Genomic DNA, 14,470 nt, shown 5'->3' on the forward strand with positions numbered 1-14,470 from the left:
TCTGGATTTTTAATTTTATCTGTTTATATTACACCAATCAGTGACTGGCTTTATGGCTAACCACGATGGCTGAGAACTGCAGCTTATGATGCTTTTACTTAAGGTAATGTCACATGGACTGGCTAATATTCCTGAAAATACAAAAGGGTTTTTTCCAGCCTTTTAAGATTACAGAATGCAATATTTTGGTTTCTTTTATTCTTTAGCAACCTACCACATGAGTCTCAATTTTGCTCCAAAATCATTTTTTTAAATATTATCTAGCTGTACTAGTGGACCAGACAGGTCTTAGAACAGCTAAACTCTTATCAGCACGAGGAAGTGAAAAAGATAACTTGGTTTGACTTCAAAACTTCAATGGAAGTTTCATCCTTTCATTTTCTTTTGTTATAGAACTACCTGCTGGGGAAAAAAGAAACCTCTGAGATGGCAGACAGAAATAAAGAAGTGCTGCTGGAGGTAAGACAACTAAAACAAAAAGAATTCATAATATGTAAATGAATGTTTAAAATTAGACTTCAATTTATATTTATAAATAGTGTATAAATGATAAATTATTAATGACTTAATAAATGATTAAATGTTTTTTATAGATCGTTAGAGTCCAGTAGGTCAAAAGATTGCTTATAGCCATGGCATTTGACCATCTATAACCCCACCTTGTGCTATGCTTGTCGTCGTCTTAGCATATGCGCAACGTGCTTCATGTGGCACATGACCAGGTTTAATTACCAAATTTGGTCTGCTGGTTAGATCATTGGCTTCCCCAGACCAGGTACTGACGGTGAGCATGACCACTGCTCAGTGAACACTGAGCCCCCCCACCCCATGCTTGTAATTTTCTGTAGCATATACCAGTCAATTCTGGATTATGATTATAACATCTGTAATGCTTTTATCATCTATTTAATAAACGGAACCTTAATATAAAGTGTGACCTACATTTCCGCTGATAGCACTAATAGCAAAATACACACAAGATGGATCATAGTTGGGCCCACTGACTATTAGTGAGGTTTTTGTGTATGCCTGGGAAATTGTACAGCTGAGGTGTGGGCCCATGTCTTTCAGGTTTGGTTAAAGCCATTGGAGCACTTTGGGGACTATTACTGATAAGCATTGGTTAAGAAACCTTCACACCTGTCAATAAGTAGCACCTTTATTGGCATTCGGTACAGAGGGGAGAACTATTAAATCAGACGCAAAGTTCAAATGGGCACATACTCATAATTACCCTTCATGTTAGAACTGAGTGGAGCAGTCACTAATTATGCTATATACACCTCTACCCTTATATAACGCGACCCGATATAACATGAATTCAGATATAACACAGTAAAGCTGCGCTCCAGGGGGCAGGGCTGTGCATTCCGGCAGATCAAAGCAAATTCGATATAACGCGGTAAGATTTTCTGGCTCCCGAGGACAGTGTTATTTCGGGGTAGAGGTGTATATTCTCTAGATGAATAAAGGACTTCAACCCCCAGGCTTCTAAACCCAGTCCAGTTCATCATTTTAAAATATTAATATGTTTTTATATGTTCTCTTTTTTTCTATACTGCCATTGGCTCTCTCTAGGAATGTTTTTGTGGCAGTTCTGTAACTGTGCCAGAAATAGAGGGAGTCCTGTGGCTGAAAGATGATGGCAAGAAGTCTTGGAAGAAGCGTTATTTTCTTTTGCGAGCTTCTGGAATCTACTATGTCCCTAAAGGAAAAGCAAAGGTGTCTTCTTTAGTTTTACTTTTATAAAATATAGCTCTTAAGAGTGATTGTCTAATTTCAACCTGCCGTCTGGTAATGAACGAAAAACTCAAGCAAAATGAACATCCTCTTGATAATTTCAATGTGTATGGGTAAAAGGAGCCTTGAATATTACTTCAGAATTTTGGCTGCACTATGCTCTTGCTTAGATTATCATTACAATCCATCAATTAAAAACATAGCTTTAAAATATAAATGAACAATAATTTATTCAAGAAGGATTTGATGTAAAACAATCTGACCCCCAATTCAAAATTGAGATCACAAGGATCTTCCATTTGGAAGAGCTCAGCATACGTTTGTTCAGAGTAGAATAGTTCTCCTAAAAAGAGTGTGTGTATGTACAGTCAGGGCAGTTTGATTTCTTTTCTCCTGCCTAATCCCATAGACCTTTTTCACAGGTGAAGGACTAAGTGACACTACAAGTTTTAGTGTGTCCCTGACTAATATGTGCCAGGGAAAGTTTGAGTCATTCAGACTACCAAATGGCACTGTTTTGAGTAGTTCATATTCAAGGGTTTCTTTTTAGTCTATTTTCAACCATAGTTTCTGGAATCAATGTAGATCATACCTTTTCTGCATGATTTCTACAACTTTGTTTTCTATGTTGACATCATACTATACTGGAGGAAAAATAGAAAATTGCTGCACTGATTGTTGACTTTGTGACTTCCAGGCTGATTTGCTGCAACTCATTGTACCTGGAAATGGCTGGTCCAAAACACAGCAGCTCACCTCCTAACAGCTGGTCACCAAAAGCAAATAAACCCCAGCCCAGTGTTCTGTTCTGATCAGTACATTGGCTCCCCATAGAACTAAGTAAATTTCAAATATTAGTCTTCCTCTTTGAGGCTTTCCATTTCATTAGACAAGCTACATATAAGACACCATGTAAAAAGGGTGTACCTTACAATCAGAAATACTTGAATATGAAATCTTAAAACAGTGAGGTTCTGAATGAATGCTTATATTACCGGCAGCTGCTGAAGAGTTCCCCATGTGACTTTTCCTGTTGACCCTCTGCTCATTTTAGGTTTCAGTGGTGGCCTGGAATATAATACTGTCAAAAGAAACAAACAAATAATTTTTGAACTAATAATGTGCAAAAAATACACAGATTTGAAAAAGCATATCCTAGTTAAAAAAAATAAAACCTTATGCAAGGATTTGCTGTATAGACCTATTCCACTTGGCATATTGTTTGTTAGTCTTAATGATTCATTCAACATTTTAATTAACAATACTGTTTTTTCATGTGACTGGAATAAGAAACATCTTAAACATTTTGGAACGTGCTGGCAAGTTATTTCAGATAACTGTAGTATTTTCCTCCATCTGTGATACGTAATTCTTCACTTTTTAGACTTCTTATTGGTTAAAATTCAGATACAGGGATTTTGTCCTTGGAAAATTAGCGGTTACTGAATTTCAGTAGCACCGATTTCTTGTTTTAGTTCAGTTCTAACTGTTTGTTAATGTAGCTTCTTGGAACTGGTGCATCCACTCGGACTAATGTGCTTTGCTCTTTGTTGTTCCAGTCTAAGTGGTTGCCTACACCCACAATTCAACTGGCTCATTTTAGTTAGACCAGTGCAACTTTACATGTGGGCACATGCTTGCGTTGGCTTAGCTTGCCAACTTGAACCAAAGTAAGAGTGTCCTCACACATAGTTGCCCCCAGTTCAACAAAATTGGAGAAACATTGCACTGCTAGTTAAATTGGTGCAACTTTGTGTGTAGATCAGGCCTAGGAGTGAAGAGCTGGCAGTGTTTAAATCAAAGTTTTTCATTGTGGCTTTGATTTTCCTTATTAATTTTTCATAACTGAATATTTGTGTGTTTAATAGGTCTCGCGAGATCTGGTGTGCTTTCTTCAGCTAGATCATGTCAATGTTTACTACGGACAGGACTATCGGAACAAGTACAAAGCACCTACAGATTACTGTTTAGTGCTGAAGGTAACTTGTTATATGTTTTTAAGTGTTTTACCAAACAGAGCAAGTATAAAGGTGCTCTAGGAATTTTAAATACATGCTACTTTTGTCTAGAGTCCTCCAACAGCTAGATTCTTCTAACTAGGTTCTAGTTGTGACGAGGTAAGAGGAATTAATACAGAAAGTTAATGGATGCTGAGATAGGCTGTAATGCAGAGCGTGCTTTCCACAATGCTGTAACTAATGGAAAATTAACCAAGAGTTTTCAGTCAGGAATACAACTTTAATTATGAAAAAATTCAGTCTGTTTAAAGATACCACATTTCTAGAAAACCTAGAGCAAGTGATATTCTCATTAAATACATTGAAAAATACATTTCTATTGTGTGTTATGCTACCTCCTAGTACATGGAACAGAGTGGGATAAAGTGCAACAGTGGAGCAATGCAGAAGGGAGAACTAGCTGCAGAGGTCTTTGCTGTTCCCCACCCCCACATAGCTGGCTGATTCCTCTCTATAAATGATCTACACACATACAAAAGGGCCGAGAAGGAGCTTAGAAAGTATTACGTTAAATAATATGTTCCCACTGACAATTGCAATAAAAAAAAATAAAAATGCTTGAAACAAAAGGTCCCACAATGTGTTCTCCTCTGTCCCGCACAGAGTGGTTACACGGTTATAATGCTGCCAGGAGTCAGGTGGCCAGTGAGGTATCATGCTGCCATGTGTTTGGGGAAAGGGAAAAGCTTTCCAGGATGCTGATAGGCAGGAGGGGACATGGACTGGAGCATTTTGTCCCAAGAATACCTATCCCTTTTCTTGTTGGGGCTCATTTCATACCCATGGTGATGGCCATATTTACACCTACCCTGGGCCTATGGGCTAGGAGAGAATGTGCTTAGGCTGTGGCTGTTTCAGAAGCTGCAGTGACATTGATTTTGCTCATTTTTGTGTAGGAGGGAAACGTCCTTAGAAACCTTCAATAGTATCATAAGCTTTTTCATAGATTAAACTACCTTAAACCTAAAGGGTAAAGTTTGCAATGTATACACCAGCCTAACGTCCTTTTTACAAAAAACTCAAAGATGAGTTATTTATGTGTTCTTTAGGAACACTGCATGCCAGAGAAGGATCTGATTTGAAAAATTCATATAGGGGAATGCAAATGGGGGCACGTAGTAAAGGAAACAAATGTGGTTAAAGCAGTTGCCCAATTGCAACATTTTAGTTAAAGCTCTGATCTTAAACCACAGAGTTAATAGCTGAAATGCTGTCAGGTGTCTTTAAGGTGTGCCAGGCTTTCTTCGGATCTATTCCATTCAACTCCCATATTTTTATGTTAGAAATGGTGTTGGCAGTGGTAGACTCAAAATTATTTTGAAACAGTTTTTCACTGAGTGATCATGGTAAGAAATGTTTCTTCGTGAACTTAAAAATGGTGCTTGGATGAGGATAATGCAGGGCCGGCGCTTCCACTAGGCGACCCTAGGCGGTTGCCTAGGGCGGCAGGATTTGGGGGGCAGCATTTTGCCGTCCTCAGCGGAAATTCGGCAGCAGGAGGTCCTTCCGCTCTGGGTCTTCGGCGGAAATTCGACGGCGGGTCCTTCACTCGCTCCGGGACCCGCCGCCGAAGTGCCCTGAAGACGCGGAGCGGAAGGACCCCTGCTGCCGAATGCTCAGAGGAGCGCTGCCGCCTAGGGCGGCAAAAACTCTGGCACCACTCCTGGGATAATGGGTATTGTTCCCCTTTAACAGGAGTACGGTTACTTGTTTTCTGTCATCAGTCACATCTCACATTTCATTGCATATGCGATGACCAAACAGCAGACGTGTCAGTTATTCTAGTGCATGTCCACAAACTTTATGGAAAGATGATATCCTTCCATGAGACACTTTATCATATATTTGTGCACAGTTAGAGGTACAAATACTTACTTCATATTTGGGTTAAGAAACATTAGTTAAAATCTAACCTGAAAATTCTTTTTCACGTCCTCTTAAGTTATTGGCACATGATTCCTCTGCAGATAATTGAGAGCAATTAAAAGCAGAGATTTAAGTACTTGTGGATATTTATAGATTATTTGATGTAAATTGATTTCCAGAATGCAGAGTATCAAGGCAAGTACAGATCATGCCTGCGTTTCCAGTGTGTCATTTCTAAGGTTAAGATTTTGTCACAGATATTCTTGGTAAAGCCATGGACAGGTCACAGGCAATAAACAAAAATTCATGGATGCCCGTGACCTGTCCCTAACTTCCACTAAAAATATCCCTGTCAAAATGGATAGGGAGGCAGGTACAACACCCAAACCTGCTGGGGCTCCGGGGTCCCCCGCTGCTGCAATTTGTGGGATCTCCGGGATCTCCCCCTGCACAGTGGCCAAGCAGCTCTAGGGGGGGCCCCAACTGCCCAGGCCGGCAGGGAGCTTCAGGGGGTTCCCTCCACCTGCAGCGAGTGTGAGCCTCTTCTGCCTGCAGGACCTGGGCTACTGTGAGAACCCTCCCCCGGGAGCTCCAGGGGGTCACCCCGCTGCCTGCTGCGGCTGGGAACTTCAGGGTCTCCCTGCTGCGCCGGGGCAGCTATGGGGCGGGGATCCCCCACTGCAACTGGGAGCTGCAGGACCCCCCACCAGGGCAGGGGTTGGGAGCTGTGGGGGGGCCACCTGGGAGATCCAGCCCCGGGGTAGAAAATGTCACGGAGGTCGCTGGAAGTCACAGATTCCCTGACTTCTTTGACCTCAGTGACATAATCATAGCGGTAGTCATTTCCTGTCTACATGATTCAGATGTGGCTCTCATTGAGCTGTTTTCTATAACTTCTTGGCCAGCCAGTGTACTGGGCCAAATCTTACTGGAATAAATTTATTAAAATTGTTTTCTTACCATTCTGAGTGTAAGTGGAGCCATAGAAAAAATCTTAACACAAATTTTAACAAATCAAAAATTTCCCATTACTTTTAGAGAATTGCAGTGAGTTGTTAAAGTAAATGCATGTGATGGGGTTAGCTGGTCTAATTTTTATAGTGTTTTTTGAGGTGTAAGTGAAATATGGTGTTGGTATATCACCAGACAGTTAACGTGAGATTTTAAGTAGTGTTGGGCCTTCTCTCACCTACATTCCAGCAGTGTGAAGCAGTGTTTCACAGACTGAAGGTTTATTTATAGCTATTCAATTTTGTGCTACTTACATTCAGGCAGTTTGAAAGAAAAAAACCCAGATTGCACACGTTCTACCAAAGCAGTCAAATCTTGATCATTAAGATCCAGATTCTGCCCCTCTTACTCATGTGTGAACCTTGCACAAGTAGTTTCAGTGATTTAGAAAAGTACTAGGGGTGGCAGAATCTGCCCTCAAATGTGGGCTGTTGCTTTTGTATGCCAAGTTATAACATTAATGCTTTGATCCTGAAGTTTAGATTTTAGGGAGAACTTCTTTTTAGCTATGGTACAATTTGAGACAGAAAGTTCAGAAATTTTTTTAGATCAGCTGTTGGGACAGAGAACTGGAATCAGCACTCAGGGTTCTATTTTTGTGTCTTCTTCTAAGTTTCTACATAATCTTGGGCAAGTCATTCAACTTTTCTATGCCTCCATTCTGAGCAGAGCTGTACAGGGGTGTGGTTTTTTTTTTTTTTTTTTTTTTTCCTCTGTACTACACATAGGCTAAAGGAATCGATAGTAAGATTAGTAAAAACTGGAGTGCTTAATGATTCAACAGCAGAATGAGACCAATTGTATGTTCTGCACCTGAAGTGATATATATCTTAGTCTCACATTTCACAAATACTCAAAATGAGACACAAACAACAGTGTTCATTGGAATATATAGTGTGAGCAAGTGTTCTCAAAAGGAGTTAAAAGATCTTGGACGTATGTAAGAGATAACCTTAAAGAAAATGGGGATATTTTGAATCCTCCAGCAAACCTTTGTATAACTGAACCGTAATCTGTTGAAGGAATTAATAGAGATACTGGCAGCTGTGAGACGCATAACTCTTACAAACTGAACGGGAAATGACCAAGTATTCCAGCCAAAGTGGCTTCCATCATCAGAATTTGAAAAAAACAAATATACTGCTCTTATTTGAATCTGTGTCAAAGACTGAATTTGAAATAGAATATTTTTCTAAATAAACTGTGCAGAGTTGTGTTTCTTTTCTGTGGGGGGGAGGAGGGAATGGCAAGTAGTTTGTCTGAAGCAGAAATATTAGTTAGTTTTCATCTTACAGGCTTTTGTATTTAAAATATTAATAAAAGTAACTGTGCTAAACTGTTAATAAAAGTAATCGTGCCAACCAGTGACCAAACCCTGTTCTTCCACTCTCTAGACAGTTAGAGGTGGAAAAAGCTAGTGCGGGTTTGTTTTTTCAAAGCCTGGTTTTGGCAGTATAGAAAGGTGGATTATTAGCTTTCTTCTTCCCATCTCCTTCAACGATGCATGTGTTGGTAAAGATCAAATGGATTAATCCTTTCTTTTCCACCGCATCAGAGAGAACCATCTTCCCCCTCCTGCAGCTTCTAGAAAGTGGAAATTTTCTGACCATTCCAAGTCAGTGCATGACCACCTCCAACGATTCTAAGGGGACAGACTAGCTCCTACACCAAAACTCTGTAAGAACAGCCCCTTTATGGTATTGCAAACCTGAAATGGGTGCTGGCCAGACAGTCCCCATGTTGCCACTTTGGGTGGCAAGTAATTTTTTTTTCTGCAACACCCCACCCTACCAACTGCATATATCCCATCTTTAATGATTTCACAGTTTCAACAGTTAGGAAGTCCTGATTTGAACCTTGACAGCTGAATGTTTTTCTTGCATTTCCTGCTTTAATTTTCCACTGGATTTGAAAGTAGAAATGCCAGGGATTGAATAAGTGTTTTGAAGCCCACTCTTCAAGAATAGCATTTTTTAACTCTTTAATTCTTCTTCTTAATGTTCTTTAGATTAAAATATTGATAGACTAAATGTTCTTTCTATAGCACCCTCAGATTCAGAAGAAGTCTCAGTATATCAAATATCTCTGCTGTGATGACGTGAGAACTCTACACCAGTGGATAAATGGCATTCGTATTGCTAAGGTAACTACTCTGAATCATTTTATTCCTCTTCCATTCTTGCAATGTAGTGCTATTTAATAGTGTTACCTATATAGTAACTTACTGATACAGATGATGTGTCAGTGAGGGGAGAGCGAGAAGACTGACCTAAAATTAACTAATCAAGAAGGTAATCAGCTATGGGTCAGATATTACTTGTTTGAAACAATTATCAAGACAATGCATGTTATCTGTTTATATACTTCCCTATATCTAGCCATTCTGAACTTGAAGCTCCACGATAGTTTTCGTACATATTTCTTTTTGAAGTCTATCAACAGTATAAATGTTTCTTTACCAGAATTCCTGCTTTAGGTGCTTATACAAATTTTTCTGCCCCTTATTCTCTCTCTTCCTGCTCTCTGATCTCACAGTAAAGTCCCACTAGACATGGGACATCACTGTTAGTTTTTAGCTGTGCTGACTCATTTTGGGCTAACTCATAAATGGATCTGAGAAAGGTGGCTATATCAAAAATAGAGACTTAGTAGTTGAGGTAATGATTACTTAGGCCTGGTCTACACTGGGGTGGGGGGAGATCGATCTCAGATACGCAACTTCAGCTATGAGAATAGCGTAGCTGAAGTAGACGTATCCTAGATCGAATTAAAATTACTTACTCTGCATCCTCGCAGCGCTGGATCAACGGCCGCGGCTCCCCCGTCGATTTTGCTTCCGCCTCTCGCATTGCTGGAGTTCAGCAGTCAATGGGAGAGCAATCGGAGATCGATTTATCGTGTCTACACTACACGCAATAAATCGATCCCCGATAGATAGATCGCTACCTGCCGATCCGGCGGGTAGTGTAGATGTGCCCTTAGAACCAGCACCTTGTCTCAATGGATTATGTAGATGATTTTATTGCACTGGCATGTTATCAGATAGTTTGACATTTTCTTCTCCAGGATAACCAGGTTGTTTCTAGTTCTCTAAGCAATTAGATAATAAAAGAGAAAAAAGACAATGTGACTGTTCTTAAACTAAATGAAAAACACGACCTCTACTGAAAAATAATCAGACTGCCTAAGTACCTCTGCGGAGAGACTGCTGCTCATCATGTCTGAAAGAAACAGTGGGCAAAAGAAGCTTGGAACATAAATCAACCAGCTGAAACAGGCACAGTCTAAACAGTTGTTAATTTTATTGTTCCTCTCTTTGTTTAGTATGGGAAGCAACTGTATGTGAACTACCAGGAAGCCCTGAAGAGGACAGAGTCAGCATATGACTGGACTTCCTTGTCAAGCTCCAGTATCAAGTCAGGATCAAGCTCTTCCAGTTTACCAGGTAACTCTAATAGCCTGACCCATAATGGAAATACTGTTAAATACCGTTTGCTTCGGAAACCATTTGAAAACTCCAGAAAAGACTAGTGAATTTGACTAGTTATTTCCAGTACTTCTAGGCTGTCTTTAATCTCAAAAAGCAATTCATTCTATTCTGTTCTTTACTAGTTGTGACTGATATTAATAGAATGTCCTTTTCTCATTCACAGCCAAAAAGAGAATTGATCTGAAACTGAGGAAAGGAAATATCCTTTCAAATGCCTCATACGTGTCCTCGCCAATTTAAAAATTACATCCCAGGCTTGTGTTTCATGATGAGTGGCGATGTGTATAGTTTTTAAACTGCTTTGGTGGGATAAATACATGAAAAATAGTCTCTACCCAAAGGCAGAAACACCACAAACCTGTTCACACACACACTTTTTAAAACATTGGTCCCAGTCCTGTGACAAGTTCATTTTTAAGACAAATAGCTGTTCAAAAATTAGTTAACAATTTGCACCTCTACCTCATTGTTTACAGCTAATTTACAACGGTATGGAATTGGGTTTGAGCCTGCAATGGGTAGTCAAGCATAGTTCTACTGAAAACAATTTATTTGTAGAATGGTTATGTTTGCATGGACAGGGCATTGCAAAGCTATCTGGTGAGTCACCAGGACTAAGTTACAACTCTTGTGACTTCATGGCATCCTTGGGCTAGGCAACGTGAGCAGAAGCTTCTGCAAGGCCTGGGAACTGATAAGCTGCTATCTTCACAAGGTTGCAGGTGTGATTGTCGGGGTTTGTTTGGTATTTTTGGATGTGTGTGACGGGGGGTGTTTCAGACCAGCAATTTTCCAGTGTGTCTGACCATGAGCTAAGTATTTTATTGGAAATAATGTCCTTTGGTGAGATAATGTGTTTTAGCAGGCATGAAATTAGCCTGTCACCTCTGTGCCTAGCAAGTGTCACTCATGAAAGTGTCACATTACAAACTCATTGACTGACTTTGATAAAAATGAACTTTTTCCTGTGTTTCATATTTTTTAAACAGAGTCTCAGTCAAATCACTCTAATCAATCTGACAGTGGAGTTTCTGACACCCAACCAACTGGCCATGTCCGTTCCCAAAGTATTGTCAGCTCTATCTTCTCTGAGGCCTGGAAGCGAGGCACTCAGCTGGAAGAGTCCAGCAAGGTAACAAGAAGACTTTAGCATGAGAATCAACACCCCCACAAAATGTACGAAACAGAGTGACATCTCTTCTCATCTGTATCTTTACTGGGATTCTCTTCTCTTTTTACTCCACCTTTTCAACATACTGCATTATAATTTTTTTCAGATGTAGCTTTCTCCGGGGTAATAAGTCACCTCTTGAGCGTCCTGTCAGGTTTTATACGTGAGGGGTTTTGTAGCCATTTTCAATTATTAGGTGTCAGACATTGTTAGGGTGACCAGATAGCAAGTGTGAAAAATCAGCACAGGTGGTGGGCGGTAATAGGCGCCTATATAAGAAAAAGCCCCAAATATCGGGACTGTCCCTATAAAATTGGGACAGCTGGTCACCCTAACAGCCATGGCTTAAAAATTCTACTGAATAGTGTTTAAAAAAAGGCCAAGCAAAAATATTAACTGCCAAAAAGTTGAATGAAATGCTTTCAGGAAGATCTCTTTACTTAAGAGACGAGTCATGTCCTTCCATTGTGAGGCTGAGAACAACCAAGAGGTGGCGCTAGGAGCAGACAGACACATGAGCCTGTTTTGAAATCTGCTCCAGTGGTATTCCCCTAGGTGCTTTTATCTGGGTTCCATGAAAATTGAAGTAGTAAGTTTTAATATGCTGTAGACAAAGTATGAAACAGAAGTAGTAATTGGGTAGTGAGAGGAGAGCAGATGCCTCGTGTTGTTAGTAATTGGGTATAAAGGATTTCAGCTCAGGTCTGCTCTGGGTTAGTAATATACACCTCCATTGTGAAATAAGTCATTAATGCAATTTCTCGTGAACAACATAACACACCACAAAAATTGCAACTTTGAATGACTTTGTTGGCAGTCTTGGCATCGATGCCCAGGTGCTGAACAGGCACAGAATCTGAATTAACAGTGTCAGGTCAGAGTTGAAGTATATTGGCAGGACAATGTGAGAGATGCTTCTGTCTACTTCCTTCCGTGCTGTCAATCTTGCATCTGTTATAGACACTGAATTCATTTGACAAAAGACAACATTTTTAAAATTGGAACATGCTTTAAAGAAAAAGCATACAGATCTCACTTTGTCCTCCAGTGGTGATGTGAGGTTGTGGAATATATAACTACATGAAGAAAATAAGTTGATGCAAATTCAAATATGCAGAAGTTAAGCAACATACAAGTTATAGTTCTCTAAGCAATGTTAACTCATCTACCCTGCACATACCTTTTACATTTTCATAATTTATCGGAGCATCTAGAGTCTTTGATGGGAAGGGTTATTTTTTGTATAAATCTAATCACTCAGTACTGAGTCTAGTAGTAACAAATTCTGCATACTGTGGACCAACTTTTAAAAGTGCACAAGAGCTGATCATTTGTGTGCCATGTACCAATCCATGCTTGTGATCCTGACATGCATAATCTAATCAGGTTTTGGGCATGTGCAAAAGTGCATTTGCCCTTGAAAATTTGAATTGGTACAGCAATGTGGGTGAGATAATGTTGCTGTGAGAACTGTAACTTTTCATTTCCTGATTTTTTTTTTTTTTTTTTTAAACCTGAAAAACCTTCCTACTGCACTAAAGTTTTTTGCATTTAATTTTCTTGGAGCACAGTGGACTCGTGATGCTGTATTTTTACAACTCCATAGTGCCCAAAACCTAAGAGAATTTATACTATATCTGATTAAAGCAATTTTTAAAACACATTTTTTAGACTGTTCCTTATTGAGGGCTATCCATGTACAAAGACTGAAGTTTTATAATTCAGCAATTGAAGCTACTTGTCTGCAACAAAAAGTGGAACAACTTTTTTTCAAACAAGAAAGATTGTATTTCTCCCACACTTGCCCAACACAGGTGAATGGATTGCCCTAAAAATTTCCAGAGTTGACCTTTGCACTTATGCAAAGTATGTGATGTTTTATCTCAAAAGTACATTTTTGAAAAAGTTAAGTGTAAGGGGTTACAACTGAAGGATTGAGTTATAACCTTAAATGCAACAATCACTTCTGCCTATAGTACCTAATTTTGGTCCTGCCTGGGTCTCTGACCTCAGTAATACCAGAGCTCCAAGAATTAAGGAGATAATAAGAATTAAGATATATTGGGGGGAGGAAGAATATTGTCACTGAAATGTTGGTGTTGTGATGAGGCAGTTAGAATCACATTGAAACATTCCTGGTAAAAGCAGATCATTGACTGGCTAGACTCCAGCAGTGCCAGAGTGTTTATCATAGTGTCCACACAATATGTTTGCAGCTTTTAAAGGAAACCAAGCAAGCTGAAAAGTTTCAGAATGGAGGCTTGGCTTGACAGTCAAGTTGTAGCCCAGAGTCGGATCATTATGGGACTTGTGCTTGGTCTCTCATTCCTAGGTCCTCTGCTGGAAGAAGGCCTTTCATTGCTTGGTTACCTTTCAGTCAGACAAAACACTGAGGAGCCTCAGAGGGAGTCTGGCCATTGAGCAGAAGGAGAATCATAATGCAAGTTTCAGATTGTGAATAGTAAAGGGACAGGGAATAGTGAGAATCCTTTAGGTCAAAAAATGTCTTGGAGGGGTCCCAGAAAAGGAAACACTAATAAAGGCATTAACACACTGTATGGAACAAGGGAAGCTGTTCTTGTGTATTTTGTCAGTGTGCTGTGATATCCCAGATCCATGCATATAGAGTAATTCTGCATACCAAAAAAATGCTTTAACAATAGTGTAGCTATTCCATATACAAAGTGTTTACTAGCTGCTCTCTCCTTATAAATAGCATTGGTGTATTTTCTAAATATTCCTAAAGATACACCTCACCATTGTGAATTAACAACTGCAAATATAAGCTAGTTTTAACTGCCTCAGAGAAGAAAAAAAAATCAAACACAGAATTAATTATCTTCTAGGCCTTTCTAAACCAAATTTCACTGAACACACTTTCGTAATTTGTTACAAATCATTGTGCATTTTTTTTTAGAGTTCAGAGACATTCTTTGTCCTTTCCTCAATATTCCATGTGTTTATTGCTTTGTGCAAAAATCGCCCTCCTAGATGCCAGGCAAAATTCTTCATGCTTAATTATATCTTAAAGTTTTAAAAGCATGTTCAAAAACCATATGGTAATCTAATTGCTTATAAAAAGATTGCTCTTCGACAATACAGTTGGAGCAAATGAATGACTCTGTATTTTTGAATAATTAGACTTGTATATCTGCCAAATAATATTTTATTAAC

The 14,470-nt window shown here is 39.4% G+C and overlaps 1 protein-coding gene across 4 annotated transcripts in view; it reads left to right on the top strand.

Moving 5' to 3' along the window:
• The window catches only part of RAPH1 (Ras association (RalGDS/AF-6) and pleckstrin homology domains 1), a 158,097-nt gene that overhangs the window by 131,496 nt on the left and 12,131 nt on the right, over positions 1-14,470 (top strand). For all 4 annotated transcript variants that reach the window (XM_054044186.1, XM_054044189.1, XM_054044187.1 and 1 more), the window contains 6 exons: positions 394-459; positions 1,579-1,722; positions 3,609-3,719; positions 8,680-8,778; positions 9,960-10,080; positions 11,115-11,257. In XM_054044186.1, the coding sequence (XP_053900161.1) occupies positions 394-459; positions 1,579-1,722; positions 3,609-3,719; positions 8,680-8,778; positions 9,960-10,080; positions 11,115-11,257 (684 nt within the window). The remainder of the gene's footprint in view (positions 1-393; positions 460-1,578; positions 1,723-3,608; positions 3,720-8,679; positions 8,779-9,959; positions 10,081-11,114; positions 11,258-14,470) is intronic.

Source organism: Malaclemys terrapin, chromosome 11 (genome assembly GCF_027887155.1).
Source record: "Malaclemys terrapin pileata isolate rMalTer1 chromosome 11, rMalTer1.hap1, whole genome shotgun sequence".
Lineage (NCBI taxonomy): Eukaryota > Metazoa > Chordata > Testudines > Emydidae > Malaclemys > Malaclemys terrapin.